Here is a 21,828-nt window from a genome sequence, read left to right as displayed (position 1 = left end):
AAGCACAGAGATCATTTATGTGATAGATTAAAAAAAAAAATAGCAAAGCGCTCGTCATTTCATGGATCTTTGACTAGTGTTTTGCAGTAGGTCCTTAAAAGTTGAAGGACGCTCCTGTCACATAGAAGATCTTTGATGAGCATTTTGTTTTGCAGACAGACCTTAAAAACAGTAGTGAGCGCCTTCCATCCATCCCCCATTTTCTACTGTTTGTCCCTTTCGGGGTCGCGGGCGATGCTGGAGCCTATTTCAACTGCATTCGGGCGGTAGACGGGGTACACCCTGGACAAGTCGCAACCTCATCGCAGGTCCAACACAGATAGACAGACAACATTCACACTCACATTCACACACTAGGGACAATTTATCATAAAAAAACCAGCACAGCATTTCGAAGATCTTGACCAGCGTTGCTTAAAGCGGTTCCTTAAAAACAGCACAGTGTTCCTGTCAAATAGAGGATCTTTGAGAAGTACTCCTTAAAAACAGCAGGGCGCTCCTGTCCAATTAGAGATCTTTGACAAGTGTTGCTGCAGCATATCCTTAAAAACAGCAGAGTACTTTTAACCTGACTCTCGCCAGATCCTTGTAGCTCGCTGAGCTCCACACAAGGATCTGGGCTCGAGGGCATTGCAAACTCCTTCAAGATAGCAAAAAATAATGAACCAATCAGGATCGCAGGGCGGGATTTCATAGATGTGACATAGCGCCGAAGCCACTGTTATTCAAACAACAATGGCGGCACGCAGCGAGGAGTCGTGTGCTGACATTGATGCTGCTATTGCAACTGTTTTGTCGAACATGGACATTGCTGCATTGTTTCAGTAAATGTTCTCTAACTTTTCACTCTGTCGTTATCCAATATGTCGGCTGTTTTGTTTTGTATTTCCCAGCGTCGGTCTCATCAGCGTCACGGCTTGATTTGGATGCAAGTGGTTGAAGTAGCACGTCATTCAAGATAACGGACAAGGGGTTTATCCAATAACATACAATGATTTTTTTTTACAAGGCCCCACCTTCTGAAATACATCTCCTATTGAGAAGTCCCAGATCCTTGTGTGGAGCCCAGCGAACTACAAGGATCTGGCGAGAGTCAGGTTAGAGTACTTTGGCCATGGAGAGGATTTCTGCCAGTGTGTTGAGCAGAAAAGGACACTAAATAGGCTCGAGAAAATAACATTGTTGCTGAGTGTAGGGGAAGGTTCCCAACTGTGTTATATCCTCTGGAGGGAAGTCACATTTTGAAAACCCTCCTGGACTAAACATGCAGAACAGCTTCCTAAGAATTCCTGAAGATGAATAAAGGGGGTGTGTCTGAAACTTAAAGACCCTTCATTTTTTTCCTCCCTCAACACACACTTGCTGTTAAGACACCTTAAATTTGGGCACCGGTAGGTCAGTTTCTTGAGAAAATAACACTGTTGCTGAGTGTAGGGGAAGGTTCCCAACTGTGTTATATCCTCTGAAGAGAAGTCCATCCATCCATCCATTTTCTACCGCTTATTCCCTTCTGGGTCGCGGGGGGCGGTGGAGCCTATCTCGGCTACAATTGGGCGGAAGGCGGGGTACACCGTGGACAAGTCGCCACCTCGTCGCAGGGCCAACACAGATAGACAGACAACATTCACACTCACATTCACACACTAGGGCCAATTTCGTGTTGCCAATCAACCTATCCCCAGGTGCATGTCTTTGGAGGTGGGAGGAAGCCGGAGCAGAAGGGAAGTTCATCCATCCATCCATTTTCTACCGCTTGTCCCTTTTGGGGTCTCGGGGGGTGCTGGAGCCTCTCTCAGCTGCATTCGGGCGGAAGGCGGGGTACACCCTGGACAAGTCGCCACCTCATCACAGGGCCAACACAGATAGACAACATTCACACACTAGGGCCAATTTAGTGTTGCCAATCAACCTATCCCCAGGTGCATGTCTTTGGAGGTGGGAGGAAGCCGGAGCGGAAGGGAAGTCACACTTTGAAAACCCTCCTGGACTAAACATGCAGAACAGCTTCCTAAGAATTCCTAAAGATGAATAAAGGGGGTGTGTCTGAAACTTAAAGACTGTTCATTTTTTTCCTCCCTCCACACACACTTGCTGTTAGATACCTTGAATTTGGGCACCGGTAGGTCGGTTTCTTGAGAAAATAACATTATTTATGAGTTCCCAACTGTGTTATATCCTCTGGAGGGAAGTCACACTTTGAAAACCCTCCTGGACTAAACATGCAGAACAGCTTCCTAAGAATTCCTGAAGATGAATAAAGGGGGTGTGTCTGAAACTTAAAGACCCCTCATTTTTTCCCTCCCTCCACACACACTTGCTGTTAGATACCTTAAATTTGGGCACCGGTAGGTCGGTTTCTTGAGAAAATAACATGGTTGTTGAGTGTAGGGGAAGGTTCCCAACTGTGTTATATCCTCTGAAGGGAAGTCACACTTTGAAAACCCTCCTGGACTAAACATGCAGAACAGCTTCCTAAGAATTCCTGAAGATGAATAAAGGGGATGTGTCTGAAACTTAAAGACCCCTCATTTTTTTTCCTCCCTCCACACACACTTGCTGTTAGATACCGTAAATTTGGGCACCGGTAAGTTGGTTTCTTGAGAAAATGACATTGTTGCTGAGTGTAGGGGATGGTTCCCAACTGTGTTATATCTTCCGAAGGGAAGTCCATCCATCCATCCATTTTTTACTGCTTATTCCCTTCGGGGTTGCGGGGGGCGGTGGAGCCTATCTCAGCTACAATCGGGCGGAAGGCGGAGTACACTGTGGACAAATCGCCACCTCATCACAGGGCCAACACAGATAGACAAACAACATTCACACTCACATTCACACACTAGGGCCAATTTAGCGTTGCCAATCAACCTATCCCCAGGTGCATGTCTTTGGAGGTGGGAGGAAGCCGGAGCGGAAGGGAAGTCCATCCATCCATCCATTTTCTACCGCTTGTCCCTTTTGGGGTGGCGGACGGTGCTGCAGCCTATCTCAGCTGCATTCGGGCGGAAGGCGGGGTACACCCTGGACAAGTCGCCACCTCATCACAGGGCCAACACAGATAGACAGACAACATTCACACTCACATTCACACACTAGGGCCAATTTAGTGTTGCCAATCAACCTATCCCCAGGTGCATGTCTTTGGAGGTGGGAGGAAGCCGGAGCGGAAGGGAAGTCACACTTTGAAAACCCTCCTGGACTAAACATGCAGAACAGCTTCCTAAGAATTCCTGAAGATGAATAAAGGGGGGGTGTCTGAAACTTAAAGACCCCTCACTTTTTTCCTCCCTCCACACACACTTGCTGTTAGATACCTTGAATCTGGGCACCGGTAGGTCGGTTTCTTGAGAAAATAACATTATTTATGAGTTCCCAACAGTGTGATATCGTCTGGAGGGAAGTCACACTTTGAAAACCCTCCTGGACTAAACATGCAGAACAGCTACCTAAGAATTCCTGAAGATGAATAAAGGGGGTGTGTCTGAAACTTAAAGACCCCTCATTTTTTCCCTCCCTCCACACACACTTGCTGTTAGATACCTTAAATTTGGGAACCGGTAGGTCGGTTTCTTGAGAAAATAACATGGTTGTTGAGTGTAGGGGAAGGTTCCCAACTGTGTTATATCCTCTGAAGGGAAGTCACACTTTGAAAACCCTCCTGGACTAAACATGCAGAACAGCTTCCTAAGAATTCCTGAAGATGAATAAAGGGGGTGTGTCTGAAACTTAAAGACCCCTCATTTTTTTTCCTCCCTCCACACACACTTGCTGTTAGATACCGTAAATTTGGGCACCGGTAAGTCGGTTTCTTGAGAAAATAACATTGTTGCTGAGTGTAGGGGATGGTTCCCAACTGTGTTATATCCTCCGAAGGGAAGTCCATCCATCCATCCATTTTTTACTGCTTATTCCCTTCGGGGTTGCGGGGGGCGGTGGAGCCTATCTCAGCTACAATCGGGCGGAAGGCGGAGTACACTGTGGACAAGTCGCCACCTCATCACAGGGCCAACACAGATAGACAAACAACATTCACACTCACATTCACACACTAGGGCCAATTTAGCGTTGCCAATCAACCTATCCCCAGGTGCATGTCTTTGGAGGTGGGAGGAAGCCGGAGCAGAAGGGAAGTCCATCCATCCATCCATGTTCTACCGCTTGTCCCTTTTGGGGTCTCGGGGGGTGCTGGAGCCTATCTCAGCTGCATTCGGGCGGAAGGCGGGGTACACCATGGACAAGTCGCCACCTCATCACAGGGCCAACACAGATAGACAGACAACATTCACACACATTCACACACTAGGGCCAATTTAGTGTTGCCAATCAACCTATCCCCAGATGCATGTCTTTGGAGGTGGGAGGAAGCCGGAGCGGAAGGGAAATCACACTTTGAAAACCCTCCTGGACTAAACATGCAGAACAGCTTCCTAAGAATTCCTGAAGATGAATAAAGGGGGTGTGTCTGAAACTTAAAGATCCCTCATTTTTTCCCTACCTCCACACACACTTGCTGTTAAGATACCTTAAATTTGGGCACCGGTAGGTCGGTTTCTTTGTACTTAATCCACAAACGTCCGATTCAGAATTGGACACTAAATAGGCTCGAGAAAATAACATTGTTGCTAAGTGTAGGGGAAGGTTCCCAACTGTAATATCCTCTGAAGGGAAGTCACACTTTGAAAACCCTCCTGGACTAAACATGCAGAACAGCTTCCTAAGAATTCCTGAAGATGAATAAAGGGGATGTGTCTGAAACTTAAAGACCCCTCATTTTTTTCCCTCCCTCCACACACACTTGCTGTTAGATACCGTACATTTGGGCACCGGTAAGTCGGTTTCTTGAGAAAATAACATTGTTGCTGAGTGTAGGGGATGGTTCCCAACTGTGTTATATCCTCCGAAGGGAAGTCCATCCATCCATCCATTTTTTACCGCTTATTCCCTTCGGGGTTGCGGGGGGCGGTGGAGCCTATCTCAGCTACAATCCGGCGGAAGGCGGAGTACACCGTGGACAAGTCGCCACCTCGTCGCAGGGCCAACACAGATAGACAGACAACAGACAACATTCACACACTAGGGCCAATTTAGCGTTGCCAATCAACCTGTCTTTGGAGGTGGGAGGAAGCCGGAGCGGAAGGGAAGTCACACTTTGAAAACCCTCCTGGACTAAACATGCAGAACAGCTTCCTAAGAATTCCTGAAGATGAATAAAAGGGGGGTGTCTGAAACTTAAAGACCCCTCACTTTTTTCCTCCCTCCACACACACTTGCTGTTAGATACCTTCAATTTGGGCACCGGTAGGTCGGTTTCTTGAGAAATGAACTTTATTTCTGAGTTCCCAACTGTGTTATATCCTCTGAAGGGAAGTCACACTTTGAAAACCCTCCTGGACTAAACATGCAGAACAGCTTCCTAAGAATTCCTGAAGATGAATAAAGGGGGTGTGTCTGAAACTTAAAGACCCCTCATTTTTTCCCTCCCTCCACACACACTTGCTGTTAAGATACCTTAAATTTGGGCACCGGTAGGTCGGTTTCTTTGTACTTTGTCCACAAACGTCCGATTCTGGGGTCTCGTACAATGTCCACTGGTGGCATCCCCGGGTTCTGTGGAAGGAGGCAAGGCATGCACACATGTGCTGTCATCTATTACTCGCGTAAACAAAACGCAGGAAGGAGGCTCGGTCACCGGTGGCATCACAACACGATCAAGACACACCGTAGCCCCATAATGGAGGTCGCCGACTCGGATTGCACTTACGGGCATGCTGAACGTGTGTCCATCGTAGCGGTAGAGCTTGTGCGATCCCTTCCTGAGCGCCGGGTCGATGATCAACTTGTAACTTCTCCACTGGTGACTCCGCTTCTCCGCCGAGCCGCACACCGGGTGACTGTCGGTGCCGTTGGCCAGCGCTGGAAGGGACAGGCGGAGGGATCAAGCAAAAGCGGCGGCGGCGGCGGGGGGCGAAAGCAAGCTAACGTGAAGCAACGCTAACTCAACACGGTCCCGTAACCACCACCACCACCCCGTGTCCTCGACACTTCCACGCCAACGTGCATGACTTTCAGCGACAATGCAACGCCATCACGACGGACAATTGGAAGGAGAGAGAGAGAGAAGAGAGGGGGGAAAGCTTACTTGAACTCTGCTTTCTGCCATGGTCTTCGTGCAATTTGTTTCGCTCCCCCGGCTTGGACATGGCTGGTCCGATCGAGGGGGATTTCAGTCTTGAATCGATTAAGGAATCGCTTTCGCCTTTTTTCCGCCGTTCAGATTACATGATTTATCTTGAGGAAAAGCGCCTGCTTTTTCGGCGAGAGCCAGCACATATTGTGTGTGTATGTGTGAGTGTGTGTGTGTAGCTTCTGTCTCTCCCACAATACACTGCTAGGCTTCGCCAGTGCCGAACGCTAAATCGCACTTTCGCCACAAACTTCCTCGGCCCCTGCCTGGTCGCATTTTACCCGATAAAAACACATTTTGGAGTTAAACTATCCTCGCCGCTAAAACGACCCGGTTACACACATACGGCTGATTTTTTTTTTAGAAAAAAACACATTTGTCGTTTCGCCGCTCGACGGTGGAGCGTGTCGAATCTGCCACTCGCGTTTACCTAACTGACAAACAAATGCATTGTGCTGCATTCGGCGACACTGCTAAACTAGTGACAACAACGCAGGGCAGTGGAATATGTGTCAATACTTGAGCTGGCACCTTTATAATTTAACGTAAAGAAATACATAATAGTGCCTCCCCCTCCCATAGATCATAGCTTCAAAAAGCAATACTAACGTCATCTGACGTCGTGCTGATATTATTATTTTTTCTTTAAATGTTTTAAATTATTTTTATTTTGGACGAACACTGTTTTTTTTTCCCCCTTTCTTTTTGACATTGCCTGCTGTTTTCTTTTTGCAGTGCTCGGGCAATTGGCTGGTTAACAGTGGCAGGCTGGCGTAGCCAATCAGAAGGCGGCAGCAGAGGAGCGGTCTGCTATTAGAGGCACGGCTCAGGAGTCCTTCAACAGAGCAGAGAGAGAGGGGGGCCCTGAAAGCTCCCGGCAGCCATTTTCATGCTTAGAAACATGGGGACTTCATAGGCCTAGCTGGGTTTCCTTTGTCTCAAAAAAAAAGGGATCTTTACACTTGATTTCCTCAACCTCTCACGGACTATGATAAGCCTTATGATTGCTCCTTTGAAAGGATTTGAGAAGAAGGAAGAGAGAAAATGTGCTGGATGTAATTACCCTGTGACATTTTGAGCCTTTTTTCCTCTGCCTGGAATCCATCTTTGTCCTAACTTGGTCACGGGCACACCCATATACAATACTATTTGAAAAGAGAGGGGAAAAAAATGAAAATGTGAATAAACAGCTCTTTTGAGGAAATGAGGGTAAAAAAAAACACAGTTGTATGTTTAAGTGTAAGTCAGTTTTACACCTATGGGCCTTGTATGAGTAGCAATGAGTAAGTCCAACTCTTCTATAATATTTGCAGCATGCAGTTGTTTATTAAACTTTTTTGTCAATGTATCAACTAAGCTATGCTAATAAATACAACATATATTGGTGGCCTGTCATAATTTGAAAAATACTCTCCTTATATTCCCTTGCATTTGATGCTTTGAATAATGGCTTTTTGAACATCTTCTCCCATAACAGAAAGCTGATGGATTTTTCCAGAGAGAACAGTTCTGGGTGCCGGATTTGGGTTGCCATTTATAAAGAACCAAATTGTAGTCGACGTGAACTCACTTCAAGGTCAGATTTAATTTCCCAAACATGTCTAAGTCGTGGGGGGGTTCCATGTAGAAGTAGAAACCTTCCAAAGCCAAAAAAAAAGGGACAATAGCTAAATATTTACCTCAGTACTTTGGTGAAATGCAGTAAAACAGGCCTTAAAATGCATAGGGGACAGTATTCCATCTTCCATCTTTGGGATCCTCTAATAATGTCACTAATAAGGGATTGGGGAGGTCATCCTGCAAAAAGAAAAGGAATCAATTATTGGCACAAAAGATGACGCTTGTGCCCAAACAATCATTAGTGCTTTTCCATTACCTCTCAGCCAGGATCTTCAACCACCATCATCTGTTTTTGGGGCAATATGCAAAGCTTCTCTCTCTCCCCCCTGAAGACAGGATAACAGTCAACTAACATCGACCATTCTCACTAAGATTCACCATTTAAAACCACAAGGAAATGTTATTTGCCATGGTAACTTTTTTAAATTTATTACACTTTACCATTTACTTGTCTTTATCTGTACTGTAGATGTAGGCATTGTAATAGAGGACATACTTGTCAATTGTGATTACATTTATACATTTAAACATCTTAATTGATATTGCAATGTTAACTTACAGTGGTATTCAAAATATGTAATCCGAGCCTTTAAATGTGAGTTTTAGGGGATTTGGGGGAGAAATCTTGGTACTATTCACTGCTTCCCCTCCACGTTTTGTCCAAAAGCCATCAGTTGGCGTATGTTTTTGTGTTTAAAAGAGTTCTGCAGGCTCTCAAAATGGCTTCTCGTCACACACACAAAAGACAGAGCTTCAAATAAGTGTTGCTGCGCCATAACTGGGTGAGGTCTTCTTTCTCTCTCTCTCCCTTGCTCTCATTCGAGAGCGCCTCTTCGACGACAACGAGGGGTGGGGGGGAGGGGAAAGTCTTCATTCTCGAAGTTTCCACACTCAAAGCGAGGCGTTCTGACACCCAGGCGACAGTGGTGTAACTATATCCGGGACGGACGTACATTTTGTGGGTTGAATTGACGGAAGAATCGATGCCATAATGTGGAAGGAAGAAAACAAAGATGGCGGCGAATGGGGTTCACTCTCCCAAAGGCGAAGGCGGTAATCCGAGATCTGGCGGGGGTTGCCATGGCAGCACTCCCTTCACATTGCCATATTAGGTCATGGGAAGTGTACACAGAGCAACCTTGTTGACGGGGAAATTACTTTGCGTGCCAAAGGTTGCTAGAGGCCAGAGAAACCGTATTTTTAAAAATAGTTAAAGACAGAAAAGATTTGCTTTTTTAAGTGCGTCTTTTTTTGTGACACACCTTTTTAAAGGCCAATGTCAAGGCCTGCTTTTCCTGCCAGTCGTGTTTATTTTTGTCCTGCCTGAGGCGAGCATTCCTCCATTAGCAGATCACGATGCTGTCACTCCACTTAGCTCGGCAAACCCTCCCCCACATCATGTCACGGACATACAACAGCAAGGAAGCGTGTGTATCCAAGGTGAACATTTTGTCACACGCACAAAAAGTGGTTTAAAATCGAGTAGTCCAGTGTCTGTACAGGCCCTGAAAAACCGCCCATTAGTGTTGCTGCATTGCTGACATTCTGGAATGTTCCTCAGCGGACTGGGATGGCGAACAAAAGCTACTTTGTTGACGATTAGACACAAATACTGTTCTCGTTTCTGTGTAATGACGGATTACTGTCAAAAATACCGATATATTTGTTTGTCGACAAGTCATTTGACGTAAATGTTTGCCTGTAAGTTTGTAGTTAATCAGCCTTTATTTACAGCTGCTTTGAAGAACCCTTTACTGATGGTACTGTATTCCTTTTTAATCTATTACATTATTTCAGTGCATGTATTAATGTAATATATTTTCATATTGACACCTTATGTACATATGCATGTTTTTATTAAACCCACTACTAGTTTTAACGTTGTGTGGAAAGTGTTAATCAGTGTCAAATGTCACTTTTACCCAGCAGCCTACTTAGTTTTAACGTTGTATGGAAAGTGTTAATCAGTGTCAAATGTCACTTTTACCCAGCCGCCTACTTAGTTTGAACGTTGTATGGAAAGTGTTAATCAGTGTCAAATGCCACTTTTACCTAACAGCCTACTTGGTGTAATTAGAATACATTTATTTTGTCACCTACCTTCATATTAGCTTACCTGTTAGTACCTCAGTGTTAACGCCATTATTTGACTAAATCCTGTAAACACCCCAAATAAATATGTATATAACTTAACTATTATCTAAGATAACTGTAGCATTTATAACTCATTTATTTAAATTGTGTTGAAAAATGATAACAGAAAGTGAACACATGTCTTGGTAGTTGCTATGAATTGGAAAAGGGGTAGGATTTAAATAAACGTTGATTCTTCCTACTCCTTTTCGAGCATGTAAAGAGAAATGAATACATGTGATTTAACTGTATGCATGTTTGAAATAAACATTCAATAAAGCATAAATAAGCAAAAGGAATTACCGGTTTTGTGTGTTTCTCTTAAAGAGACAGCTTGCCAAAAATAATTTTAGCACAACTACCAGAAAAAATACCTTCCCACTTTTGTTTGTATGTGTGGAAAGTGTTAATCAGTGTCAAATGTCCCTTTTACCCAACAGCCTATTTGGTGTAATTAGAATACATTTATTTTGGCACCTACCTTCATATTAGTTTACTTGTTAGTACCTCACTGTTAATGCCATTATTTGACTAAATCATGTAAACCCCAAATAAATATATATTATAACTTAACTATTTAAGATAACTGTTGCATTTTTAACTCATTGATGTAAATTGTATTACAAAATGATAACAGAAAGTAAACACGTCTTGGTAGTTGCTATGAATTGGAAAAAAGGTAGGATTAAATAAGCGTTGATTCTTCCTACTCCTTTTCGCACATGTAAAGAGAAATGAATACATGAGATTTAACTGTATGCATGTTTGAAATAAACATTCAATAAAGCATAAATGAGCAAAAGGAATTACCGGTTTTGTGTGTTTCTCTTAAAGAGACAGCTTGCCAAAAATAATTTAAGCAAAACTACCAAAAAAAAAATACCTTCCCTCTTTTGTTTGTATGTGTGGAAAGTGTTAATCAGTGTCAAATGTCCCTTTTACCTAACAGCCTATTTGGTGTAATTAGAATACATTTATTTTGCCACCTACCTTCATATTAGTGTACTTGTTAGTACCTCAGTGTTAATGCAATTATTTCACTAAATCCTGTAAGCACCCCAAATAAATATGTATATAACTTAACTATTATCTAAGATAACTGTTGCATTTATAACTTATTGATTTAAATTGTGTTACAACATGAGAACAGAAAGTAAACACGTCATGCTATGAATTGGAAAAAGGGTAGGATTAAATAAGCGTTGATTCTTCCTACTCCTTTTCGAGCATGTAAAGAGAAATGAATACATGTGATTTAACTGTATGCATGTTTGAAATAAACATTCAATAAAGCATAAATAAGCAAAAGGAATGACTGGTTTTTGTGTTTGTCCTTAAAGAGGCAGCTTGCGCTAAAAAGACAACTAAAACAAACAAAAAAACTTCATACTTTTGTTTGTATACTATCATGATCATAATGTCCAGATGAAGACACTTTTGTCTTATTTGTGTTGGAGATACCAGTGAGGGGTTTAAGCACATCGCTAATCATAGCAGGTTTGCATACAGTACTCTGCTTTTACCATGATCATAGCTATAATTGAGTCAATTTTGTCATCCACTTTAGTTTGAACTAAATACTCAAATCAAATGTATTTTGAATATGTATGTAATGACATGTTAAATATAGTTTCAGTGTTCCTTTTTGTCAGAATGGTTTTAATTATATGTGGTACTAATATAAGATATGTTGAATGACTCACTTAACAATGCACAAGCCTTTATGGCACTTACACGTCCTCTAAATTGTTGGGTTTTTTACCAGTGAAACTTGAGCTTGCATTGCTATTATTACAGTGTTTCCCGAATGAATGGTTGCAGGTTTATTTTATATTGTTGCAAATTTGGGGAAACGTCTAAGAGCTGGCATTCTGCCTTTAACGTGCGATTTCTAGCACAAACAAACGGAGGCAGTACTGCACATTGAAGTTGCCACCCATTCAATGACACGCAAAATAAAGGAAGTGGGTGCAGCAGGGAGTGCTATTCATATCCAGACATGCTAAACACAAGCATACAGCAAAGAAGAGATGTGACAGCGTCCAGCTTTCAGTGTGACAGGAACAGGAAGTGGTAAACACACTTAGAGAATGCTAAAAAGATGAGACTTGTATGTGTAGCATCACCGAGCTCCCAAACTGATCAGACTTCCTATACCATTGAACTGTGGATGGAGTGACGTTTAAGTTGTTTGGAAGCAAGATGACACAGAAAGACGCCGGTAGTGGCACTACCCAGGATGGAGACAAACTGAAAATTGTCATTGTGGGCGATGGAGGCTGTGGGAAAACATCGCTCTTGATGGTGTACGCTAAAGATTATTTCCCAGAGGTAAGGTGAAGATCACTTCTAACAATGTCACCTAATCATTTTGGCTGAAGTCTGGTTATTCAGCGCAAAATAACCCGTCTGATTGATAACATCTCTCTGTCCTTTTGTGTCTTAACACAGAAATACGCCCCGACTGTGTTTGAAAAATACTCCACCTCTGTGGTTCTTGGAGGGAAAGAAGTAAAGGTCAACCTGTATGACACAGCAGGTAAAGCCCATGTTGGACATTTTGTGTATTAAATACCAAAATTAAGCAGTCAAGCATCTGTGCGAATCAGAGAAGTGGTGAACGTCATCGAAAACGTTGCATATAATGATCAATTCCATTTATTTTAAAGTCAGATTACAATTTGTGACTAATACACTGCAAAAACTGAAATCTAAGTAAGAGGAAATATCTCAAATAAGGGTGATATTTGCTTATTTTCTGTCTGATAAGATAATTCTTCTCACTAAGCAGATTTTATGTTAAGAGTGTTTTACTGGTTTTAAGGGTTTTGGTCCTAAATGATCTCAGTAAGATATTACAGCTTGTAGCTGAGATTTGATGACCTACACTACCGTTCAAAAGTTTGGGGTCACCCAAACAATTTTGTGGAATAGCCTTCATTTCTAAGAACAAGCATAGACTGTCGAGTTTCAGATGAAAGTTCTCTTTTTCTGGCCATTTTGAGCCTTTAATTGACCCCACAAATGTGATGCTCCAGAAACTCAATCTGCTCAAAGGAAGGTCAGTTTTGTAGCTTCTGTAACGAGCTAAACTGTTTTCAGATGTGTGAACATGATTGCGCAAGGGTTTTCTAATCATCAATTAGCCTTCTGAGCCAATGAGCAAACACATTGTACCATTAGAACACTGGAGTGATAGCTGCTGGAAATGGGCCTCTATACACCTATGTAGATATTGCACCAAAAACCAGACATTTGCAGCTAGAATAGTCATTTACCACATTAGCAATGTATAGAGTGTATTTCTTTAAAGTTAAGACTAGTTTAAAGTTATCTTCATTGGAAAGTACAGTGCTTTTCCTTCAAAAATAAGGACATTTCAATGTGACCCCAAACTTTTGAACGGTAGTGTATATTGAGTAAAACATGCTTGAAACTAGAATATCAACGGATGCAAAGCTGTGTCATTAACACTCAGAAGTATAAAATATAATTTCTTACTAGCATTTACTTAATTTAAGAATATTTTTCAACACTTTGAGCAAAAAGGTCTCTTTTTTTTTCTACCAATAAAAGTGCACTTTATACTTATTTTAAGGTATTTTGGGGTTCATTGAGGTTAGCTAATTTTACTTGTTTTGGAAAGTCTTGACAAGCCGAATTTTCTTGTTCTATTGGCAGATAATTTTGCTTAGTTCAAATAAAATACCCCTCATTTTTATATATATTTTTCTTGTTTTTGAACACTGACTTTTTGCAGTGTACATATATCCATATCTGTTGAAAAAAAAAGTATATTCAGTGCTTGAAAATATCAGTTAATGTCCAGTTGTTACACAAATCCTTTTTATTAGGGATGTCCGATAATGGCTTTTTGACGATATCCGATATTCCGATATTGTCCAACTCTTTAATTACCGATACCGATATCAACCGATACCGATATCAACCGATATATGCAGTTGTGGAATTAACACATTATTATGCCTAATTTGGACAACCAGGTATGGTGAAGATAAGGTACTTTTTAAAAAAAATTGTAAAATAAGATAAATAAATTAAAAACATTTTCTTGAATAAAAAAGAAAGTACAACAATATAAAAACAGTTACATAGAAACTAGTAATGAATGAAAATGAGTAAAATTAACTGTTAAAGGTTAGTACTATTAGTGGAGCAGCAGCACGCACAATCATGTGTGCTTACGGACTGTATCCCTTGCAGACTGTATTGATATATATTGATATATAATGTAGGAACCAGAATATTAATAACAGAAAGAAACAACCCTTTTGTGTGAATGAGTGTGAATGGGGGAGGGAGGTTTTTTGGGTTGGTGCACTAATTGTAAGTGTATCTTGTGTTTTTTATGTTGATTTAATTAAAAAACAAAACAAAAAAAAACCCAATACGATAATAAAAAAACCGATACAGATAATTTCCGATATTACATTTTAACGCATATATCGGCCGATATTTGGAGCGTTAAAGTTGACATAAATTGGTACAAATACACCAGTAGCACATACTGAGATAAACTGAAACCTCTGAATTAAATTGGACAAAAATCGTCAGTAAAAACACCAACAAAGTGTCACCAAACAGAGGAACCACTGTCGTGAATGACGTAAGAAAAGCTAATTTTCTCACGCCCGACATGACAAATTACATTTGGAAAGTTGTCATTTTTACTGCAATTTACAACTGGCACGAAAGCCGCCGACCCGAGCCAAATTGGCTGATTTTGAACGTTAAACTCACTTTTAGCGTGTGCCGAATTAGATAGATAGATAGATAGTACTTTATTGATTCCTTCAGGAGAGTTCCCTCAGGAAAATTTAAATTATGCTGTCATACCGTTTTTTTCACACTGCAAAAAGTCAGTGTTTAAAAACAAGAAAAAAAAATACAAAAATGAGGGGTATTTTACTTGAACTAAGCAAAATTATCTGCTAATAGAACAAGAAAATTTGGCTTGTCAAGACTTTTCAAAACAAGTCAAATTAGCTAACATCAATGAACCCAAAAATACCTTAAAATAAGTATATTTTCACTAATAACAACTGTACTACTATATGAGTATGTATTTTCTATTGATTCATTGAAAATAAAACCGCAAAGTCCATTTGGCTGTCATCTGTTTTAAAATGAGACACAATTGTGTCAAAATCATGATTTTTTTTTCATGCTTGAAATAAATGATTACTTTAAAAAAGTAGTTTTATACTTGTGAGTGTTGATGACACAGCTTTGCAACACTTGATATTCTAGTTTCAAGCATGTTTTACTCAATATAGGTAATAAAATCTCTGCATCAAGCTGTCATATCTTACTGAGATCATTTAGGACCAAAAACCCTTAAAACAAGTAAAACACTAACATAAAATCTGCTTAGTTAGAAGAATGATCTTATCAGACAGAAAATAAGCAAATATCACCCTTATTTGAGATATTTCATCTTACTTAGATTTCAGTTTTTGCAGTGCACACTTTCAGTGAAACCTGAATGAGTACATTGTGGGGTTTTTTTCCCACGGGATGTTCCATACCTGTACATACCTGAAGGACTACCTGTCCTTTGTGGAACTCCTGTTTTCTATGGTGCACTTTATAGGGATGTTATGTCACATGTTTGCAAGTGGGCATCATTATTTATGTGAAAATAACTGTGTTTGTAATGATGCACATTTTGATGCGCGACAAATGGAATTTCCGTCACCAGAAGTTGGCGGCTTGTCTGTTTAGGTATACATTGCAGCCATGTCTTGCATCAACTTAAAAAAGGAAGTTAGGACCCAGGATGTGGTTTGCTTGCTTTGTAACACACAATGCAACATAATATATCTCCATGAATCACCTCTATCAGGGCTAACACCCACTGTTGTTTACAATCCTTGCATACTTCTAATCAACTCTCCTGTTTGTCTTACAGGACAGGCGGACTACGACAGGCTGCGGCCGCTCTCCTACCAGGAAGCTCATTTGATTTTAGTCTGCTTTGATGTGACCAACCCGACCAGTTTTGACAATGTCACCATAAAGGTACAAAAAAGATCACAAACTTAAGAATGCCAATACAATTTTTTTTTTTTTAAACTGGAATTTCCGGCTTTCGTATACAGAGCGTCTTGCCTTCTCTCATTTATGATTAACTAATGGATCTTTGCTTTTTGTGTGGACTCTGACCTCGTGCAGAGAGCACGAGAGAAAAATATTGGTCAGTTACTTGCTCTCAGGCCTTCTTGTTGAAACGCAATACGAGAGATTTTGTTACACACTGTATATTCCTGTCCCAATTACAGTACTGGTACTATTTAAGTTCACATGTCTAATTAAAGTACATGCCATATACTAAAGCTATTCTACAAACCCCGTTTCCATAAGAGTTGGGAAATGGTGTTAGATGTAAATATAAACGGAATACAATGATTTGCAAATCCTTTTCAACGCATATTCAATTGAATGCACTACAAAGACAAGATATTTGAAGTTCAAACTCATAAACTTTATTTTTTTTTTGCAAATAATAATTAACTTGGAATTTCATGGCTGTAACACGTGCCAAAGTAGTTGGGAAAGGGCATGTTCACCACTGTGTTACATTGCCTTTCCTTTTAACAACACTCAGTAAACGTTTGGGAACTGAGGAGACACATTTTTTAAGCTTCTCAAGTGGAATTCTTTCCCATTCTTGCTTGATGTACAGCTTAAGTTGTTCAACAGTCCGGGGGTCTCCGTTGTGCTATTTTAGGCTTCATAATGCGCCACACTTTTTCCAATGGGAGACAGGTCTGGACTACAGGCAGGCCAGTCTAGTACCTGCACTCTTTTACTATGAAGCCACGTTGATGTAACACGTGGCTTGGCATTGTCTTGCTTAAATAAGCAGGGGCGTCCATGGTAACGTTGCTTGGATGGCAACATATGTTGCTCCAAAACCTGTATGTACCTTTCAGTATTAATGGTGCCTTCACAGATGTGTAAGTTACCCATGTCTTGGGCACTAATACACCCCCATACCATCACACATGCTGGCTTTTCAACTTTGCGCCTATAACAATCCGGATGGTTCTTTTCCTCTTTGGTCCGGAGGACACAACGTCTACAGTTTCCAAAAACAATTTGAAATGTGGACTCGTCAGACCACAGAACACTTTTCCACTTTGCATCAGTCCATCTTAGATGAGCTCAGGCCCAGCGAAGCCGACGGCGTTTCTGGGTGTTGTTGATAAACGGTTTTCGCCTTGCATAGGAGAGTTTTAACTTGCACTTACAGATGTAGTGACCAACTGTAGTTACTGACAGTGGGTTTCTGAAGTGTTCCTGAGCCCATGTGGTGATATCCTTTACACACTGATGTCGCTTGTTGATGCAGTACAGCCTGAGGGATCGAAGCTGCTTACGTGCAGTGATTTCTCCAGATTCTCTGAACCCTTTGATGATATTACGGAGCGTAGATGGTGAAATCCCTAAATTCCTTACAATAGCTGGTTGAGAAAGGTTTTTCTTAAACTGTTCAACAATTTGCTCACGCATTTGTTGACAAAGTGGTGACCCTCGCCCCATCCTTGTTTGTGAATGACTGAGCATTTCATGGAATCTACTTTTATACCCAATCATGGCACCCACCTGTTCCCAATTTGCCTGTTCACCTGTGGGATGTTCCAAATAAGCGTTTGATGAGCATTCCTCAACTTTATCAGTATTTATTGCCACCTTTCCCAACTTCTTTGTCACGTGTTGCTGGCATCAAATTCTAAAGTTGATGATTATTTGCAAAAAAAAAAAATTTTTATCAGTTTGAACATCAAATATGTTGTCTTTGTAGCATATTCAACTGAATATGGGTTGAAAGGGATTTGCAAATCATTGTATTCCGCTTATATTTACATCTAACACAATTTCCCAACTCATATGGAAACGGGGTTTGTACATGAAAATAAAGAATGTGGGATTTACAATATTAACTATGAACGATAAAACACTGAATATTGACAACATATGAACGTCACATCCCCTCTTGATCGATATATTTTACAATCAAGCGAAATGCAACAAAACAGCGAAATATGAACGCGAAAGGTACAAATAAACCCACCTACAATCTGATATATCTGATATATCACTAAGCTTTAGAACTTTGTTGTGAAAATCTCCTTCCGCGTCTGTCCCTGACACCCGCATTTCAGGCTGACACTCTGGAAACACTCTGTGGAAACGCTCCTCCACCCACACTGCTTGGTGCCTGCTGTGACTTAGATTACCATAGTAACTAATTACATGACCATAGTAACTAGAATATCATGCAAAAGCGCAGATTCCAACCATTGAAATACTTTGTATAGTTGAAGACTTACGGTCATTAAAAAACATCACTGCACATCATAAAGGCAGCTACACTTTCCATCTTAAAGATCTAAAAAAAAAAATGATTTGGGAATGTCCGGCGGGCCAGATTGAAAAGCTTTAAAGGGCCGAAAATAATAATAATAATAATAATACCTGGGATTTATATAGCGCTTTTCTAAGTACCCAAAGTCGCTTTACATGTTAAAAACCCATCATTCATTCACACCTGGCGGTGGTAAGCTACTTTCGTAGCCACAGCTGCCCTGGGGTAGACTGACCCATGACGTATGTGGCCCCCGGGCCTTAATCTGCTCAGGTCTGCTCTGGAACCTTTTGATAGTGAAAAAATAAAATCACATAAACCAAGTAAATAACAATACATTCAAAATGATCAGCAACATAGACTCAGGAGCACAATATATTTAAAAAAAACACTTTAACCTACAAAACAAAAATAAATAAAACACTTAATTTTTTTCCCGAAATTAGGTTGTCACAATTAACGGCTGCAATGAGCAAATTCTGCAGTCCACAGCTTTCGGAAGCATATTCCCCGGGGTCTGGCATCGCCTCATACCTCGGGGTAAGGGGGCTCACCCCACTATTTGAGAAGGACTGCATTAGTGTGACAAGTAGTCCGTAAAAGTGCATTTTATGATGGTGACAGCTTGACCCTGGAACAGATTCAATTCTATTTGCATAATTTTTTTCCAATGGGGAAACTCTGACTTTGCTGGTTCATTTTTGATTCAACTGCACAACAAAACAAATGTATTTAAAGGCCTACTGAAAGCCACTACTAGCGACCACGCAGTCTGATAGTTTATATATCAATGATGAAATCTTAACATTGCAACACATGCCAATACGGCCGGGTTAACTTATAAAGTGCAATTTTAAAATTCCCGCCACACTTCCGGTTGAAAAACTCCTTTGGATATGATTTATGCGCGTGACGTCACAAAATCCACGGAAGTGGTTGGACCCCATCGGACCCGATACAAAAACCTCTTGTTTTCTTCGACAAAATTCCACAGTATTCTGGACATCTGTGTTGGTGAATCTTTTGCAATTTGTTTAATGAACAATGGAGGCTGCAAAGAAGAACGTTGTAGGTGGGATCGATCGGTGTATTAGCGGCTAAGTACAATACTTACAGCAACACAACAAGGACTACTTACCCTGATAGCAGACGCCTAGCCGATGCTTGCCGCCAAACCCACGGATGAAGTCCTTCGTCGCGCCGTCGATCGCTGGAACGCAGGTGAGCACGGCTGTTGATGGGAAGATGAGGGCTGGCTGGCGTAGGTGGAGCGCTAATGTTTTTATCATAGTTCTGTGAGGTCCGGTTGCTAAGTTGCTATATTAGCCTTAGCGTCGTTAGCAACAGCATTGTTAAGCCTTACCAGGCTGAGAATTTTTAACCGTGTAGTTACATGTACATGGTTTAATATTATTGTTGATCTTCTGTCTATCCTTCCAGTCAGGGGTTTATTTCTTTTGTTTCTATCTTCATTTGAGAACGATGCTATCACGTTAGCTCAGTAGCTAAGTGTGTCACCGATGTATTGTCGTGGAGATAAAAGTCACTTTAAATGTCCATTTCGCGTGCTCGACTCATTTTCAAGAGGATATAGTATCCGAGGTGGTTTAAAATACAAATCCGTGATCCACAATAGAAAAAGGAGAGAGTGTGGAATCCAATGAGCCAGCTTGTACCTAAGTTACGGTCAGAGCGAAAAAAGATACGTCCATCACTGCCTCTCAAGTCCTTCACTGTAACGTTCCTCATCTACGAATCTTTCATCCTTGCTCAAATTAATGGGGTAATTGTCACTTTCTCGGTCCGAATCTCTCTCGCTCCATTGTAAACAAAGGAAAATTGTGAGGAATACTAGCTCCTCTGACGTCACGCTACTTCCGGTACAGGCAAGGCTTTTTTTTATCAGCGAGCAAAAGTTGCAAACTTTATCGTCGATGTTCTCTACTGAATTCTTTCAGCAAAAATATGGCAATATCGTGAAATGATCAAGTATGACACATAGAATGGATCTGCTATTCCCGTTTAAATAAAAAAAAATCATTTCAGTAGGCCTTTAAATGTATTTGTAAAGTTGAAAAGCCAGCATCTGTAATGGTATGGGGAGGGGGGGGGGGGGTATTAGTACCCAAGGCATGGGTAACTTACACATCTGTGAAGGCACCATTAATGCTGAAAGGTTTTGGAGCAACATACGTTGCAACGTTATCATGGACGCCCCTGCTTATTTCAGCAAGACAATGCCAAGCCACATTCTGCATGTGTTACAACAGCGTGGCTTCGTAGTAAAAGAGTGCGGGTACTAGACTGGCCTGCCTGTAGTCCAGACCTGTCTCCCATTGAAAATGTGTGGTGCATTATGAAGCCTAAAATACCACAACGGAGACCCCCGGACTGTTGAACAACTTAAGCTGTACATCAAGCAAGAATGGGAAAGAATTCCACCTGAAAAGCTTCAAAAATGTGTCTCCTCAGTTCCCAATTGTTTACTGAGTGTTGTTAAAAGGAAAGGCCATGTGACACAGTGGTAAAAAACCTTTTTTGCCATGTGTTGCTGCCATTAAATTCTAAGTTACTGATTATTTGCAAAAAAAAAAAGAAGTTTCTCAGTTCGAACATTAAATATCTTTGCAGTCTTTTATTGAAATGCTCAATTACTCAGGATTCAGTGTTTTTTTGTTTTTTTTTTAACCCAGTGGATCCCAGAGGTGAAGCACTTCTGTCCCAACATTCCAGTCATCCTTATCGGCTGCAAGACTGACCTCAGGAAGGATAAAGAGTGCATCAGAAGGCTCAAAGCCATTAATCAGGCTCCTATCACTTACACACAGGTAAGACGTCCTTCCCTTGTTCTTAAACAAGTACACGAGGAGGAGGAGGAAGAGGAGGAAGAAGCAGGCTAGCGTCAAAGCCGCTTTCACTCCATCAGGCTTATCTCCACCCCTCCTTGCTTAATCTTATCACGTTTCTTTTGGGTCGCAGGGCCTGGCCACCCAACAGGGGATGAACGCCGAGCTCTACCTGGAGTGCTCGGCTAAGTACCAGGAGAACGTGGAAGACGTCTTCAGGGAGGCCGCCAAAATGGCTCTGGCGTCCCGTCGCAAACACAGAAACTATAAAAGGAAGAGGAAATGTGCCATTTTATGACGATAAGAGAGGAGCTCCATGCCTGTCAGTCAAAGTGTTGACACGCCTCCTGTTGACTGGAGATACATCGAGGGTTTTCATATGCACTTTGGAGAAAGATGGAATGTATTTAGTAATTATTTCACTGTCATGTATTTTTTTTTTTTAAAAAGTGTTTTTGTAGTCTTTTATAAAACAAACAATGCCAAATGTTGAGTATTTTGTATGATCAAGGGCAGTGAAGTGTATATACTTACAAGAAACCGAATAGCTTAGTCTTTGACCTTTTTTTTTACTTAAAGAAAGCAAATTAACATATTATATGAGAATGTTATGTTATGATTATCTTTAACCGAATCACAGCGGTGCTCAAATTAAA

General features: G+C 41.2%; 2 protein-coding genes across 11 annotated transcripts in view; one reads left to right on the top strand and one right to left on the bottom strand.

The window, feature by feature from the left end:
* The window catches only part of LOC133638414 (histone-lysine N-methyltransferase SETD1B-A-like), a 54,966-nt gene that overhangs the window by 32,551 nt on the left and 587 nt on the right, over positions 1-21,828 (bottom strand). For 4 of the 10 annotated variants that reach the window (XM_062030975.1, XM_062030983.1, XM_062030979.1 and 1 more), the window contains exons 1-3: positions 6,137-6,676; positions 5,759-5,910; positions 5,506-5,604 (exon numbers count right to left, since the gene is read on the bottom strand). In XM_062030975.1, the coding sequence (XP_061886959.1) occupies positions 5,506-5,604; positions 5,759-5,910; positions 6,137-6,197 (312 nt within the window). In that variant the 5' untranslated portion in view covers positions 6,198-6,676. Of the gene's footprint in view, positions 1-1,374; positions 1,690-5,505; positions 5,605-5,758; positions 5,911-6,136; positions 6,677-7,244; positions 7,979-8,057; positions 8,128-8,360; positions 8,687-18,509; positions 18,614-21,828 lie in introns of those variants that run through there. The other 6 variants (XM_062030978.1, XM_062030976.1, XM_062030977.1 and 3 more) reach the window with 6 other exon arrangements.
* On the top strand, positions 8,675-21,742 carry LOC133638416 (rho-related GTP-binding protein RhoF-like). Its single transcript, XM_062030986.1, has 5 exons — positions 8,675-12,265; positions 12,386-12,473; positions 15,867-15,976; positions 21,020-21,154; positions 21,306-21,742. Exons 1-5 carry the CDS (start codon positions 12,137-12,139, stop codon positions 21,468-21,470), a joined length of 627 nt encoding a protein of 208 aa, XP_061886970.1. The 5' UTR covers positions 8,675-12,136; the 3' UTR covers positions 21,471-21,742.

The sequence above is a fragment of the Entelurus aequoreus genome, linkage group LG21 (assembly GCF_033978785.1).
Source record: "Entelurus aequoreus isolate RoL-2023_Sb linkage group LG21, RoL_Eaeq_v1.1, whole genome shotgun sequence".
In the NCBI taxonomy this organism is placed as follows: Eukaryota; Metazoa; Chordata; class Actinopteri; order Syngnathiformes; family Syngnathidae; genus Entelurus; species Entelurus aequoreus.
The sequence above is the reverse complement of the archived record's forward strand: the minus strand, read 5'-3'. Positions and strand labels throughout refer to the sequence as shown.